Genomic DNA, 13592 nt, shown 5'->3' with positions numbered 1-13592 from the left:
AAATCTAACTGATGGGGACCTTAACCGTCCTCACGAGCCGCCATCGAAACGCCAGCGAAAACAAAGATTGCAAAACCTTTTTTTATTTTTTAAAAATGATAACACTTCCTGTTGGTGAGGCTACAGGGAAACGGGCCTTGGCAAACACTGCCCGTGAAGTGTAAGTTATTACAACATTTCTAGGGGAACGTTAAGTAGTAGCAGCTATTTTTTTTTGGCCTAGGACTTCCACCTCTAGGAATCGATACTAAGAAAATCATCTAGAATGCCACAAATACCAACACGCCAAGAGAGCCAGTAAAATTGGTGTACTTAGAAGTGGTTAAAATGGGATAGAGTGTGTTGTCTATGTTACCACAATATTTTTTTTTAAAAAAGAGTGCCAATGCATCATTTGTATAATAACCACAAAACTGGAAACACCTAAAGTCTCCCACAATTATGGCTTTCTAAACAGAGCAGAGGATTAAATGTTTCCAATCGTCTTATGATGATAATAACAATGATTATTATGATGCCATTTCACATATACATAAATAAATGCCTTGGAATTGTGTATGGTGATATATATTTATATGCTTATAAATATGTAAGTATTATGCATAAATTTATATACTGCATACCTACCCTTATCTATATACATCTAAAAAGAATTAAAGAAAGAAAGAGAAACACACACACATATATAGTACAACCACAGGATTAAAAATAGGGAGCAGGTGTAGCTCAAGTGGTTGAGCACCTGCTTCCCACGGTCAAGGTCCCAGGTTCGATGCCGGTACCTCCTACAAACAAACAAACAAAGAAAGGAAAAACCCAGCTCTCCTTGGGGAAGAGATGTAGCTCAGCGGTTGAGCGCCTGTTTCCCACATATGAGGTCCTGGGTCCATTCCCGGTACCTCCTAAAAATAAAAATAAATTAATACACAATATAAAAAAAGAAAGAAAGGACAAACAGGAAAATAAAAAAGCACAAAAATACAAAAACATACCCAGAAAGCAAAAGATCTGGTCAGAAACAAGCCCAAGTAGATATTTAATTTTTTTAAAGAACAGTGATTGCTCTCACACTTAGCAAAATAAAAATAAAAAATTGGAAAAGCGAAAATAAAACTTTGATGGCAAACAGGCGCGGGCCTCGAGCTCCTGAGAATGACCCAGCAGTTCGCCTCCGACCGCCAGCCCAGGGACGGTTTTTTCCTGTTTCCCACAGCGAAGGCTTTGTAAAAACACGCGGAATAGTGCCAAGTAAAATACCGAGAAGGAGAGAGAGGAGACAAAACGTAAGCCTCTCCACCGAACCGCACCAGAGCACCTCCCGCAGGCCGGCCCTGGGAATCTGTGCGGGCGGGTCCCCGCTGCGCTGCGTGTGTGTTTTTGAGAGTGTTTCCTCTGCCACGGGCGCCATGTCGTGCCCCGCGTTTATCAAGCCGGAGCAGATGCCACCGCGTGTTTGTGGCCCAGTCCTGGCCTTTGGGGCTTCCCTCGGTCAGATGTGCTCGCCGGCCTGTGGCTGCAAACTCAAGATCGCCTGTTCGTATCCACTTCACTTTTGCCCAAGTTGCTGGTGAAAAACAAAACAAAAGTGCACAAGCCCCCCGACCCTCCAGCCCGCAGAGTGAAGGCGGGAGCCGGTCCTGAGACCGCCAGCCCGCGGGCCGGGAGGAGGGCGGCGGTCCTTTTTTTTTTTTAATAGATTCATTTTTTTAATTGTCTTTTTTTTTAAGTGGCTGTCCATTTCGATTTGGCTTTCCCCACCCGTCATCTTCTTTCCACACGTGCGGAGAGCCCGGGAGGGCTGGCGGGGGACTCGCTGCCGGGTCCTCGGAACGCGGGGCCGGATTCGCTCTGTCCACCCCTCCATGCCACAGCCACCCGCCCAGCGATCTTAAGTTTTAAATTTCCTCTCCAAGCGAGTGGCCACCACTCCCCCACGCTCGCCCTCGCCTAGAGGCCCGTGTGGGCTCGTGGTTGTGTTTTTCAGACAAAGACGCACACGGGGAGGAAGGGAGCTCTTGGGTCTGCGCGCACCCACCCGCCGCCCGTCGCGAGCACGAACCCTGGGGGAGGCTATGTAACCGAGGTGGGAACGTCACATTTATGAAACGGCCCCTTTCATGAAAATATTAATGAGCTTTGGGGGGGGGGGGAACGAGAGTAGCAATTGCTTTAAAAAAAACCCAAAAAACAAAAAACTAGACCCATCCGCCAGTGTGTGTATGAGCGTCTTCTTGCTGCTGTAACAAGCAGCCACAATGGCTTAAAACAGCTCAAGTTCGGGAGAAGCTGTAGCTCAGTGGTTGAGCGCCTGCTTCCCATGTACGAGGTCCCGGGTTCAATCCTTGGTCCCTCCTAATCTATGTATAGATACATGCACGTTTATTCTCTTACAGGGCGAGTGGGCGCAGCCTGGCTCCACCCGGAGGCTCCAGGGGACAATTTGTTTCTGTCCAGCTTCCGGAGGCGCCGTGTTCCTGGGCTCGTGGCTTCTTCCTCTGTCTTTGAAGCCATCACCGGAGCATCTCCCAGGCTCTCTGGGACCCAACCCTCCTGCCCCCCTTACAAGGCCATCGGTCAACCCAGATAGTCCTGGAGAGCCTCCCCGTCTCGGGACCCCCAATCCCGCCTGCAAAGCCCCTTTTGTGATTTAAGATGGTGTTCACAGGTTCGGCTGCGCAGAGGGAGGCCCAGGCGTGGTCCCTGCCTTCGACAAGCCCATCCCACGCCCTCGGCTGTCCCGTCCCAGTCTCTCAGGTGCTGCTGCCTCCAGGCAGCCCTCACGCCACTCCTCCCTCACTCCCTGCCCTCTGGGATCCCCGGGGGGCTTCCTCCCAGCAAGGAGGATCTGATCTTTCTCTCTGTCCCCAGCAAGTCCAGCCAGGGCCGGACAGGAGGACACATTCGCTGGCCCCGGCGGGTCTCCAGCCATTTCTTCTGTGCCTGCAGCATTTGCAGGGCGGCCACCCAAGTCAGAAGGAGAAAGGAGGAGAAAGGGAGCTGCGGTGGCTGCGAAAAAGGCTGCCCTGGTCTTGGCTGGACAGGAAATCCTGTCTCACCCTCCCCCCAGTACCTGTTCCGCTAGGTGACCCCTTGCCTCAGTTTATCCCATAAGTTCTCAACAGGGGGGATGATGCTGGCCGCCAGGGGACTCAGGGCAGTGTCTATAGAGACATTTGTGGCCCTCACGACTGGGGAGGGGGTGCTCCTGACATCGAGTGTGGGGAGCCCAGGATGCCCACCCCCCCAACCCAAGAGAATTATCCGGACCCAAATGTCAATCCTGGGAATTAATTTCAGTCCCAACACCCAAATAAATGCCCAAGGCTCAGTAACTGAGATCTGACATAAGCGAGCATTTTAGAGCTGGAGCAAATCTCGAAGGAGATTTAGACGTTTACCAAGCCAGGACTGGCAGGGAAGGAAGCCGATGAAAACCTTTCTGCCAGCAGCCCCTCTCCTTCTGCTTCCACCCAGGCCCGAGGCCCCCTCTCCAAGTGGGTGCTTTGGAGCTGCCCCAAACGCCTCTGCCATGAGCTGAGTTTCCTGAGACCCTGAGCCCACGGGTCCCATCCCCTTTCCCCACATTCTCATCCTCACCCCAGAAATTTGGCAAGCTCCTCCCGCTGGCTTTTCACCAAGCAGCTACTTCTTTCCCCACTCACGATTATTCCCAATTAAAGCCTGCTTGGGCCCCCCACGGCCGACATTTCCCCGCGTGGACACGGCAGATCTTAAATATTAAGAAAAGCCAGGGCCAGGGGTCTGCGAGGACAAAGAAACCCAAGGTCGGAGCCCTGAGAGTTCCAATCTGTGCTCAAAACGTAAACGGGCCCGACAAGGAGGGCCTGGCAGAAGTATTTTTGTTGGGTGAATGAAAATTTCAGTCCAGGCAAGAAAAACCGCCAAGGGCACTAGTTTGGCTTGAAAAAGGCACAGTTCCATCCCGACGCGGGTTATGTTTCTGCCCAGCACCGCCGGGGGTGGGGGTGGGGGTGGCAATCGTGCTCTTGAGGCCCCCCAAGAAGTATTTTGCCAAATCTGAGTATTTCTGCACATTTCTTTTGGTCGTCAGCTGTTTTAAACTCAAGAATCATCACGACGACCTTGACCCATTATTGCTAGATGGCTCCTGATGGCAATTTTGCCTAGGGTGGGGGAAGGGGTGACCGGACCCCCCCCCCCAAATATCCGGGGGGCTTTGTCGCCCCCGAAGCGCGCGGGGGAGGGAGATACGGTGGGTGAAGGGACACTGGAGAGGGCGACGGGGACCACAGTGGGGTGGGCACCAAGCAACGGAGAAGCCCCCCGAAAACGCAGCGCCCCGCGGACGGGGGTGGGGTGGGGGTGGGGGAGAGGAGGGGGCGGGACCTCCTCGGCGCCAGGGCGGCCTCGCTGAGTGACGGGCAAGCGGGCGGGCCCGCCCAGCGTCCCGTCCAATCGGCGCTGCGGCCCCGCCCCGCCGCCCGCGCCCGCCGCCAATCAGACGTCGGGAGGGGGAGTGGGGGCGCCGCGCCGTCCCGGCGGCCCCCGCGGCGGCGCGGGGGGCGTGGCCCGGGCGCGGCGCCCATAAAAGCGGGCGGCGGCGGCGGCGCCATTTTGCGGACGGCGAGCAGCAGCGTCGGCGGCGCGGGGCGCGCAGCGGAGGTTTTCCTGGTTTCGGACCCCAGCGGCCGGATGGTGAAATCCTCCCTGCAGCGGATCCTCAACAGCCACTGCTTCGCCAGAGAGAAGGAGGGGAATAAATCCAACGCCACCGTCCACGCCGGCTGCGCCATGCCGCTCCTCGGCCTGCACAGCCGCGGCGGCCACAGCAGCGAGAGGTGAGCGCCCCGCCCCCGCGCGAAGCTTCCAGAAGCGCAGGCCCCGGGGCGCCGCCGAGGCCCCCGGAGCGCGACGGGCGCCCCTTTGTCCGGGCCGCGATCGCGCCGGGGGCGGGGCGGTCCCCCCCCCCCCCCGGGCCCTGGTGGGGGAGCGGGGCCCCCCGGCCTGGCCGCCCATCGCGGGGCTCGCCCCCTTAGTCCCGTCCTCCTCCCGACTCGCCGATCGGATTTGGGGGAGCTCGGCGCCCAGAGCCCGTGAATCTACACTTCCGGGGTGTCGCGGAGCCCCCCCCCCCCGAGTCGCCACGTCGACGGCGACCTGAACCCCCGATCCGCTCCCCGAGGGCGCCTCCGGGGCCTGCGGGGGCGTGAAGGGGTCCCGGGTCGGGAGGGGCGCCCGGGCCTGGCCTCCCCTTCTGGAAAAGCCTTGAGCCAGGCGGGGGTCGGGCCGCGGCGGAAAGGGGAAGCGGAGCCCCGGGGGGCCCGCACCCACTCCCCGCCCCGAAAGCTGGTCGGGTCCAGCCCCCCCACCGTCACCGCCGACCGGGAGCCGCCCCGCGGAGGCGGATGTTGACTCTGCGGCCGGCGGGGCTCTGCCCTCGGGACCCGGGACCCCGGCCGCGGGCTCACGCGCCGCCTCTGCCCGCAGAGTCTCCCTTAACGGCTGTGGCAACCTGGGTCCAGGGCCTCGGTGGTGCTCCTGATGCCCCTCACCCACCCCCGAAGATCCCAGGTGGGCGAGGGGATAACCAGAGGGATCACAGTCTTTCAGCTAAGTTATTTTACTCGGTGAGTGCGCCCCCTCCCCGCGCAGCGCCCCTGGGTGCCCCAGCCACGTGCCTCAGCTTCCTCCTCCGCCGCAGCCACCCAGGCCCCAGCGGGCCCTCCCTCCAGCCTCCACCGCGGCCACGGTCCCCCCAGGGAGCAGGGCGGGCGCAGCGGTCCCCGATCTCCCAGTTGATGAGCGGCTGCGGAGCGGGCGGGCGCGTTTGTTTTTAAACATCCCCCCACCCGGGCTCTCCTGCCGCAGGATAATCGGCTGAATGTCACAGAGGAACTAACGTCTAACAGCAAGACGAGAATTCTCACCGTCCAGCCCCGGCTCCCCGGCGGCAGGCAGGTCGGCTGGCGCGCCGTGCTCAGCAGCAGCGGCCTCTACGTGGAGATCCCTGGGGGCGCCCTGCCGGAGGGCAGCAAGGACAGGTGAGCCGCCCCGGGGGGGTGGCAGGGTGCTCGGCGGGGTGGCAGGGTGCTCGGCCGGGGGCAAGCCTGTCCCCGGGGGACCCCGGCTGGGCTGGTGGTGGTGGTCGCGCCCGGGGGCCGGGCGGGGGCCACGGGCGCTGACCCAGTGCTGCCCCCCGCCCGCAGCTTCGCAGTCCTGCTCGAGTTTGCCGAGGAGCAGCTCCGCATCGACCACGTCTTCATCTGCTTCCACAAGAACCGAGACGACAGGGGTAGGCCAGGCCCAGTCCGCAGCGGGGAGGGGTTCCTGGGGGTGGGGGCCATGCGCCTGCCCCGGTGCCCCCCGGCGCCCGGGCGGGCCCTGACGACCTCTACCCCGCAGCCGCCCTGCTCCGCACCTTCAGCTTTCTGGGCTTTGAGATTGTGAGACCGGGGCACCCCCTTGTCCCCAAGAGACCCGACGCCTGCTTCATGGCCTACACGTTCGAGAGGGACTCCTCGCCGGAGGAGGCATAGCGGCCGCGTCCCCAGAGCCCCCGAGCTTCGCTGCTGCCCACGCGGGAGTCTGGCCACGGCGTCCGTTTACGTTGCGCTTCAGACTCTCCGCCTCTGGGCTTGCCCGCATGATGTAATTGTGCAAATAAACGCTCACTCCAAATCAGCAGCATATTTCTTGAAGTTTAGTATTGTGTTTGTGATACTGAAGTATTTGCTTTAATTCTAAATAAAAGTTTATATTTTACTTTTTTATTGCTGGTTTAAGATGATTAAGCTGATCTTGTACCTTGTGGAGGGGCTGCTTGTGGAAGTCTCCTGAAGCAGCCTCAGGCCCAGCCCTCCCCCCCCGGAGAGGCCAAAGCCCCTGAGCCCCCTGCCTAATGCTCGATCCCAATAAAGCGATTGCACCTCCAGGCTCTGCTGCCTTCCGTCCTGCGCGCCCCGGCCTGGGGGCCAGGGTGGGGTCCGTGGGGGCTCGCAGGCCCTCCCCTCGCTCTACCCTGGGCCTGGGGCCACTGTCCCTGGCGGGCCTGGGTCTGCTTGGTGGCCCCCACTATCCCCTGTGGGCACATCCACCCGGCCATGCCCTGGCCCGGCAGCTTTCACAAGACACTGGGGGTCCTTGCAGCCTGCTGGACGTGAGGCTGCAGGGGTATGGGGGGGTCGAGCGCCCCGGTGTGCAGGGGTGGGGCCTCAGGACCCGTGGGTGGGGGGTGGGCTCTCCATCCGAGTCCTGTTGGGAAACAGGCTGCAAAGGACTATGGCTTGGAGGACTAGAGACCCCAGGGCTGGTCACAGGCGAGGGTCCACCTGGGGAGTAGCCTCTGAGCCACACCAGGGCAGGCTCCACAGGTCTGGGGGACCAGGCTCTACACAGGCACTCCCTGTCCTTGTTGGCAAGTCAAGGGTCAGGGAGAGGGCATTGGAGTTGGGGCACTGAAGGACAAATAGGAGTCTGCAGCAAGAGAAGAAGTAGGTGAGGGGAAGTGTCTCCCGGGGGAAGAGGCCTAGGTTCAGACGAGGTGGGAGGGGTGCTCCACAGGGAGCTCGCAGAGGCTTGGGAGGAGCCCGCTGTGTTCTGAGGGCACCTGGGAGCCACAGGAGGAGTCTGAGCAGAAGAGGGACCTGGTCAGGCCTGGGGCCACCACAGCAGGGTTGGAGGGCAGCGGGGAATGGCGAGAGGTGACGGCCCCTGGGTGCCAGAGGGGAGCCAGGCAGGGAGCGCCCCCCTCCCCCAGGAGCCTGGAGACCGGCAAGGAAGAGCCTGGCTTCTCTGCCTTCTTCCACCATCCTGTGCTATTAACTGACCACCTACTGCATGCGGAACCCAGCCCGGGCCTCGGCGCTCAGCCTGGTGGGCGAGGGGGCGGTGAACGGGGAGGGACGAGCACCCCAGGTGGGGCCTGGGGGGGATAAGCAGGAGGGGGCTGGGCAGGGGACCCTGCCACGCCACTTCATTGGCTTGGAGGTCGAGTCTGAACAGCACCGAGGGAACGGCCCTGCTAAGGCTCCAAGGCTGGGCAGGTTTGCTGGGCGCTGGAGGGACCGCTGGGCGCTGGAGGGACCGCAGGGCCGGGGCGGAGAGGGCGTGGCCGGGAGGTCTGGGGAAGGGCAATCCCTAGCCCCCGGGGCGCTGTCTGCAAAGGGCGGGGTGCTCCCTGCGGTGGTGTCGCCCCTGTCCGCACACGAGGGCGTCCTCGGAAGCTTCTGGAGACGCAGTCCTCAGGCCTGGCAGCTGGAGGCCTGGCCTCTGGGGGAGGAGGGGGCAGCTTCCCACCCACCCAAGGGGCCCTGCCATGGGGTCAGCCCACACCCCAGGAGCCACAGACCCTCAGCTCCCCGGCCTGCGCTCTTGGGGAGCCCCTAGCCCTGCGTTCCCAGCAAAGTGGGGAGCAGGCCTTGGAGGGGAGGCGCCCCCACTCTCGGGGAGACACTGAAGACCCCGGGACTCAGCTGGCCTCTGCCGCGAGCGCCTGGAAGGGCTGCCCGCCTCCCGGCCACGCCCGCGGGGGGGTCAGTCCCACAGCAGCGCCAGGGCACGGCCCAGGGAGGCCTCGGTGGCCTCGGTCAGGTACTGGCAGGCCAGCCAGTCCTCCAGGCCGGGGGCCTCCCCGCCCGCGGCGCGCTCGGCCAGGTGCAGCGCCAGCAGCGCCCGGCGCACCTGCAGCCAGGGCCCGAGGGGCGCCCCGCCGCCCCGCAGCTCGGGCCCGGGCCCCCAGAGCAGCGCCTGCAGCGCGCCCCGCGTCCGCGCCGCCGAGGGCCGCGCGCGTGCCAATTGGGCCGCCAGGCGCTCGAGGCCCGCGGCCAAGGGCGAGGCCGAGGGCGGGCCGGGCCCGAGCAGCGCGCGCAGCAGGCGGCCCAGCGGCAGCGCGTGCGGGCCCGGGGACCCCGGCGGCCGCGGGCGCGCGCGGCCGAAGTCGGCGAGCAGCAGGCGCGGGGGCCCGGGGCCCGCGCAGCCCCGCGCGGCCGCCAGCAGCAGGCGCTCGGGCCGCAGCTCGGCCAGCGCCGCGCCCCGCGCCTCCACGCGCTCCAGCGCCGAGCTCAGCTGCAGCAGCAGCAGCGCCGCGGCCCGCACGAAGCCCGCGGGCCGGCCCGCTCCCGCCTCCGCCAGCCACTGCGCCGCCGTGCGCTCGGGCACCTCGGCCGTCAGCGCCACCCGGCCCCGCCAGGGCGCGGCGGGCAGGGCGCCCTGGGGCAGCAGCCCGCACAGGCCCTGCAGGTTGAAGTGGGGGGCCAGCGAGGCCTGCAGCTCCAGGCCCCACGGGTCGGGCGCCTCGGCGTGGGGCTTGGGCACCTGCGGGGCAGAGGGGGCCGTCAGGGGCCTGCCCGCGAGCCCCCCAACTGCACAGCCCCTTCCCGCCTTGGCCCTCCTCCCCTGCACCCCCGCCTCCTTCCCCCACTGCGGCTGCGGGGAACCCCCGCATCGCCTCCGGAATCAGGGGGTAAATATTGAGCCAGGTGTTGGGGGGAAGACGGAATGGAGGACAGTGTTAGGGGCCCCCGTGCCCCGTTGCAGATGGGCTGGTTACTCTCCCCACTTCCCAAAGAGGGGGTGCCGGTTAAGGCAGCAGAGCTGAGCTGTCCAGTAGAAATACCAGGCCGGCCACGTGCGAACTGGGCATCGTCCAGTAGCCACGTTAAAACCAAAGAGCGAAAAAAGGCAGGTGCTTGCCCAGACTGTCTCGTCTTTAAGCTCCTTAGCCAAAACATTGTCATGTCCACATGGAATCAGGATAAAAATGATTAATGACATGTTTTAAAGTCCCTTCTTTTAATTTTTTCTTTAATAGTTTTAATGCCAAATCATCACGATTTGCTGCGTCTCTGACCGGACATTTAGCACTGGATGCCACTGGACAGGTGACATTGACTGAATGTCAGATGACCAGGTGACTGGACATCCTGCTCACGCTTGGCCAGGGGCTGTGTTACTGGACAGCAAAGCTCTAGAAGTTTCCGGGATGGCATTAGAATCACCTGGGGGCTATTTAAAACTGACGGCTGCTGGTGTGGGGCTCTGGGCGTGAATATTGAAGAAAATAATTGCCCCAAGAGCCAGAGTGGAGAACCAGGAGGCTTGGTGAGCTGGAGACTCATTTTAGAACCCACAGCCAGTGCCTCATGCCCACTGCGCCCCCGCACACGGCAACACCGATTGTCAACTCCATGACATTCTTCTGAAATTGTCATCCCTCTTATAGGTGAGTGGTATATTTTAAGCAAGAATAATTTTCTTTTACTTAGTGGTCCATAAAAAAGGGAACATCGGAGGAAATACATCATCAAGTGAGTGGATGACATTTTGGAGATTAAATGGCTCTAAAAATCCTTAGAAAAGAGCAAATCAGAAGGGCAGTGCTTAAGCAGCGTTAGCACTTGCAATGGTTATAACTTGAGGTGGCAGTTGTCGGCCAGCTGTGGTTGGTGGATCGGGTGGCTTCCTAACAAAGAATTCACCTGGGCAGTGAATTAAAAAGCAGATTCCTGGGCCCCTGAGATGGCTGGGGGTCTCCCAGGTGATTCCAATGTAGGTGGCCCCACATTTTAGAAAGTTGGTAGCCAGTGATGACAGTCAATTCAGATGTTAGTTGCAAATTAAACCATTAAGCTCGGGCTGAACATATCCTGGATTATGCCAAAACTGGGAGATGGAGGAACCCCCACAGGGAGTTAGGGTGATGGGCGTGGGGGGCCGGGCTCACCTTGGCTGCGAGGATGTGCCAGGTCTCCCCGTCCACGCGCACCACGCGGTAGTAGAGGGCGTCCCCGCCGTCGGCGCAGGGTGAGCTGTCCAGGAGGCGGAAGCCGTGGCCGGGGCGGCAGGGCCCGGGGCGGCCCCCCATGAAGCGGGCGCTGAGCCGCGCGTGGATGGCGCAGAGGCCTTCCAGGTGCCGGGCGGCCAGCGCCGCGTGCACGGCCTCCGGGCTACGCAGGTCGCGGAAGAGGCTGCCCAGCTCATCGTCCACCGAGCCCAAGGTCAGCTCTGGGGGGGGACCGGCGCAGCCTGCCTCGTCGTCGCCCGCCGGGATCTCATCCACGCTGTGGGACCCCAGCAGGGGCCTCCGAGGCTGCCCGGCCGGCGCGGGGCTGGGAAGGGGCCCCCTGGGGGTGGGCAGCGACTGGGTGCGGGCCAGCGTCTTCTTGGGCAGGGGTGGGGGCGGGGGCTGCAGCTCGGCAGAGAGGGACCCCGCGGGGCGGGGGCGGCAGGTCTTGGAGGGCAGCAGGTGGGCGCGGACCTCGCCTGTCCAGGGAGAGCGCTGCAGCTGGGGTCACCCGGGCCCCCGGCTCTGCCCCTCTGCCTCGATTTCCCCCTCTCTAGAAGCAAGCTCCCCGGCCCCTCTGGGGTGCGACGTCAGCCCTGACCACAGGCGCGGGCCCTGAGGCTCGGAGGAGGGGGGCTGGGTGGCAGGGAGGACCCCCGTTTTCCGGCCAGGCTCTGGCAGGGGACTGGCCCTCTTGGAACCTCAGTTTCCTCATTCGTGCAAGCTGGGGTCCCAGGAGCCCTGCCGCGCGACCCCTGCCCACCCGGCCACCTCCTTGACGTCCAGGCCCCACCCCCAACCAGGCCCTCCCCTTCCCGCCAGGCCCCGTCCCTGCTGGGGGGCCCTCTTTTTAGGCCCCACCCCCATATCGTGCCCTAAAGAGGCCCTTCCCTCCAGGCCCCGCCCCAAGTTGGGTCCCGCCCTCTCGCCCAGACCCCACCCCCATCAGATCACACCCTAAAGGGTCCGTCCCTTTAGGTCCCACCTCCAGCCCCCACTCTCCCCATCCAGACCCCGCCCCGAGTTGGGCCCTGCCCCGGCCCCGCCCTCTCACCCAGGCTATGCCCCCAGTTGGGTCCCGCCCTCTCCTCCAGGTCCCACCCCGTATCACGCCCCGAAGGGTCCCTCCCACTAGGCCCCGCCTGCCAACCCAGGCCCCGCCCCCAGTTGGACCCTGCCCCAGCACCGCCCTCTCAACCAGGCCCCCGCCCCATGTCACGCCCTAAAGCGTCCCTCCATTTAGGCCCCCCAGGCCCCGCCCCCAGTTGGACCCTACCCGGCCCCGCCCTCTCAACCAGGCCCCGCCCCCGCTGGCCCTACTCCAGCCCCGCCCTCTCGTCCAGGCCCCGCCCCCAGTTGGGGCCTGCCCCCCCTCTCACCCAGGCCGCGCCCCGGTTGGGCCACGTCCTCCCCTCCAAGTCCCGCCCCAAAGCGTCCCTCCCTGTCGGCCCCGCCCCGCCGCAGGCCCCGCCCTCTCACCCAGGCCCCGCCCTCCCCTCCAGGTCCCTTCCTTTTGGCCCCGCCCCAGGCCCCGCCCTCTCACCCAGGCCGCGCCCCGGTTGGGCCACGCCCTCCCCTCCAAGTCCCGCCCCGAAGCGTCCCTCCCTGCCGGCCCCGCCCCGCCGCAGGCCCCGCCCCCTCACCCAGGCCCCGCCCCCAGTTGGGCCCTACCCGGCCCCGCCCTCTCAACCAGGCCCCGCCCCCCGCTGGCCCTACTCCATCCCCGCCTTCTCGCCCAGGCCCCGTCCCCAGTTGGGCCCTACCCCGGCCCCGCCCTCTCGCCCGGGCCCCGCCCCGGTTGGGCCCCGCCCTCCCCTCCAGGTCCCGCCCTGGGGCGTCCCTCCCTGTCGGCCCCGCCCCGCCGCAGGCCCCGCCCTCTCACCCAGGCCCCGCCCTCCCCTCCAGGTCCCGCCCTGGGGCGTCCCTCCCTGTCGGCCCCGCCCCGCCGCAGGCCCCGCCCTCTCACCCAGGCCCCGCCCTCCCCTCCAGGTCCCGCCCTGGGGCGTCCCTCCCTGTCGGCCCCGCCCCGCCGCAGGCCCCGCCCCGCCGCTCACCGAGGTTGCAGTAGGTGGGCTGCGCGGGCCGCGTGGGGTCGTCAGCCGCGGGGGGCTCGGCGGGCGGCTCGGGGCTGCTCATGCTGCTGCGGGGAGGTCAGCGTGGGGGTCTCGGGAGGGGTCTGGGCTGGGCCTGGCCACGGCGGGTGGAGGAGGGCCGGGAGCCGGGGGGGGCGCTGTGCCCCCGAGGGGGGGGTGACCCCGGCGCTGGCTCGGCTCCCCCGCGCGCCTGCGGTGTGACCCTGGGTGGGTGACTTGCCCTCCTGGGGCTGCCGAGGCAGGACTGCCCCCCGCACGTTTGGGACAGAAGGGCCAGCGGGGGGTGGGGGCGGTACCCGGGGACCCTCCCCGGGGTCCCGGCTCGGAGCCCCGCCACCCAACAGCGGTGGCCAACAGCAGCCAGCCCCGCACCCAGACCCCGCGTCACCCCGAGCCCGGGAGGCTGCCGCCCACTCCCCTCCCCGCCCCCCCAGGGGCCCCTACCTTCAGGACGCGAGCCTGGGGTAGGGCAGGGACCCTCGTGGGCGCGGGGGCTCCGGGGGGCCCAGCTGCTGCGCCGCCGGCGCCCGGGGGTTCCTGATCTAGGGCAGGAAACGTCCAGCAACTGTTAGACCGCAGGCTCCTCTTCCTGCATCACTTCCCCCCGCCAGGGGCCCGCGGCTCCCCTGCCTGCCTTCCCAGGAAGGATGGATGTGGGGTGGCAGGAGGACCCGCCTGGGCACAGCCCGGGAGGTGGGACCCCAAAGCACGTAGGCCCTGGGCTGGGGCTCCGAAGA

General features: G+C 64.6%; 2 protein-coding genes across 2 annotated transcripts; one reads left to right on the top strand and one right to left on the bottom strand.

The window, feature by feature from the left end:
• Positions 1-4579: 4579 nt before the first annotated feature.
• Positions 4580-6744, top strand: OAZ1 (ornithine decarboxylase antizyme 1). The gene is given in 6 exon segments (XM_058282132.1): positions 4580-4820; positions 5470-5521; positions 5523-5609; positions 5851-6023; positions 6189-6274; positions 6385-6744. Coding segments are annotated over 6 exon segments (678 nt in total). The 5' UTR covers positions 4580-4674; the 3' UTR covers positions 6519-6744.
• Positions 6745-6840: 96 nt separating this feature from the next.
• On the bottom strand, positions 6841-12898 carry PEAK3 (PEAK family member 3). The gene is made up of 3 exons (XM_058282131.1): positions 12817-12898; positions 10703-11241; positions 6841-9294 (listed from the first exon to the last, which is right to left on the bottom strand). The coding sequence occupies exons 1-3, from the start codon at positions 12896-12898 to the stop codon at positions 8515-8517; spliced, it is 1401 nt and encodes a 466-aa protein (XP_058138114.1). The 3' UTR covers positions 6841-8514.
• Between the last annotated feature and the right edge of the window lie 694 nt (positions 12899-13592).

The sequence above is a fragment of the Dasypus novemcinctus genome, chromosome 19 (genome assembly GCF_030445035.2).
Source record: "Dasypus novemcinctus isolate mDasNov1 chromosome 19, mDasNov1.1.hap2, whole genome shotgun sequence".
NCBI classification, from domain to species: Eukaryota; Metazoa; Chordata; class Mammalia; order Cingulata; family Dasypodidae; genus Dasypus; species Dasypus novemcinctus.
This window is presented reverse-complemented; position numbering and strand designations above follow the sequence as displayed.

Bases quoted from the DNA above. Each gene is read 5' to 3' on its own strand.
- PEAK3 (XM_058282131.1), bottom strand. From the start codon at position 12,898: ATGAGCAGCCCCGAGCCGCCCGCCGAGCCCCCCGCGGCTGACGACCCC. The intron at 11,242-12,816 runs GTGAGCGGCGGG...CTCCCTGGACAG, and splicing joins GCCCACCTACTGCAACCTCG to GCGAGGTCCGCGCCCACCTG. The intron at 9,295-10,702 runs GTGAGCCCGGCC...TCTGCCCCGCAG, and splicing joins GGCACATCCTCGCAGCCAAG to GTGCCCAAGCCCCACGCCGA.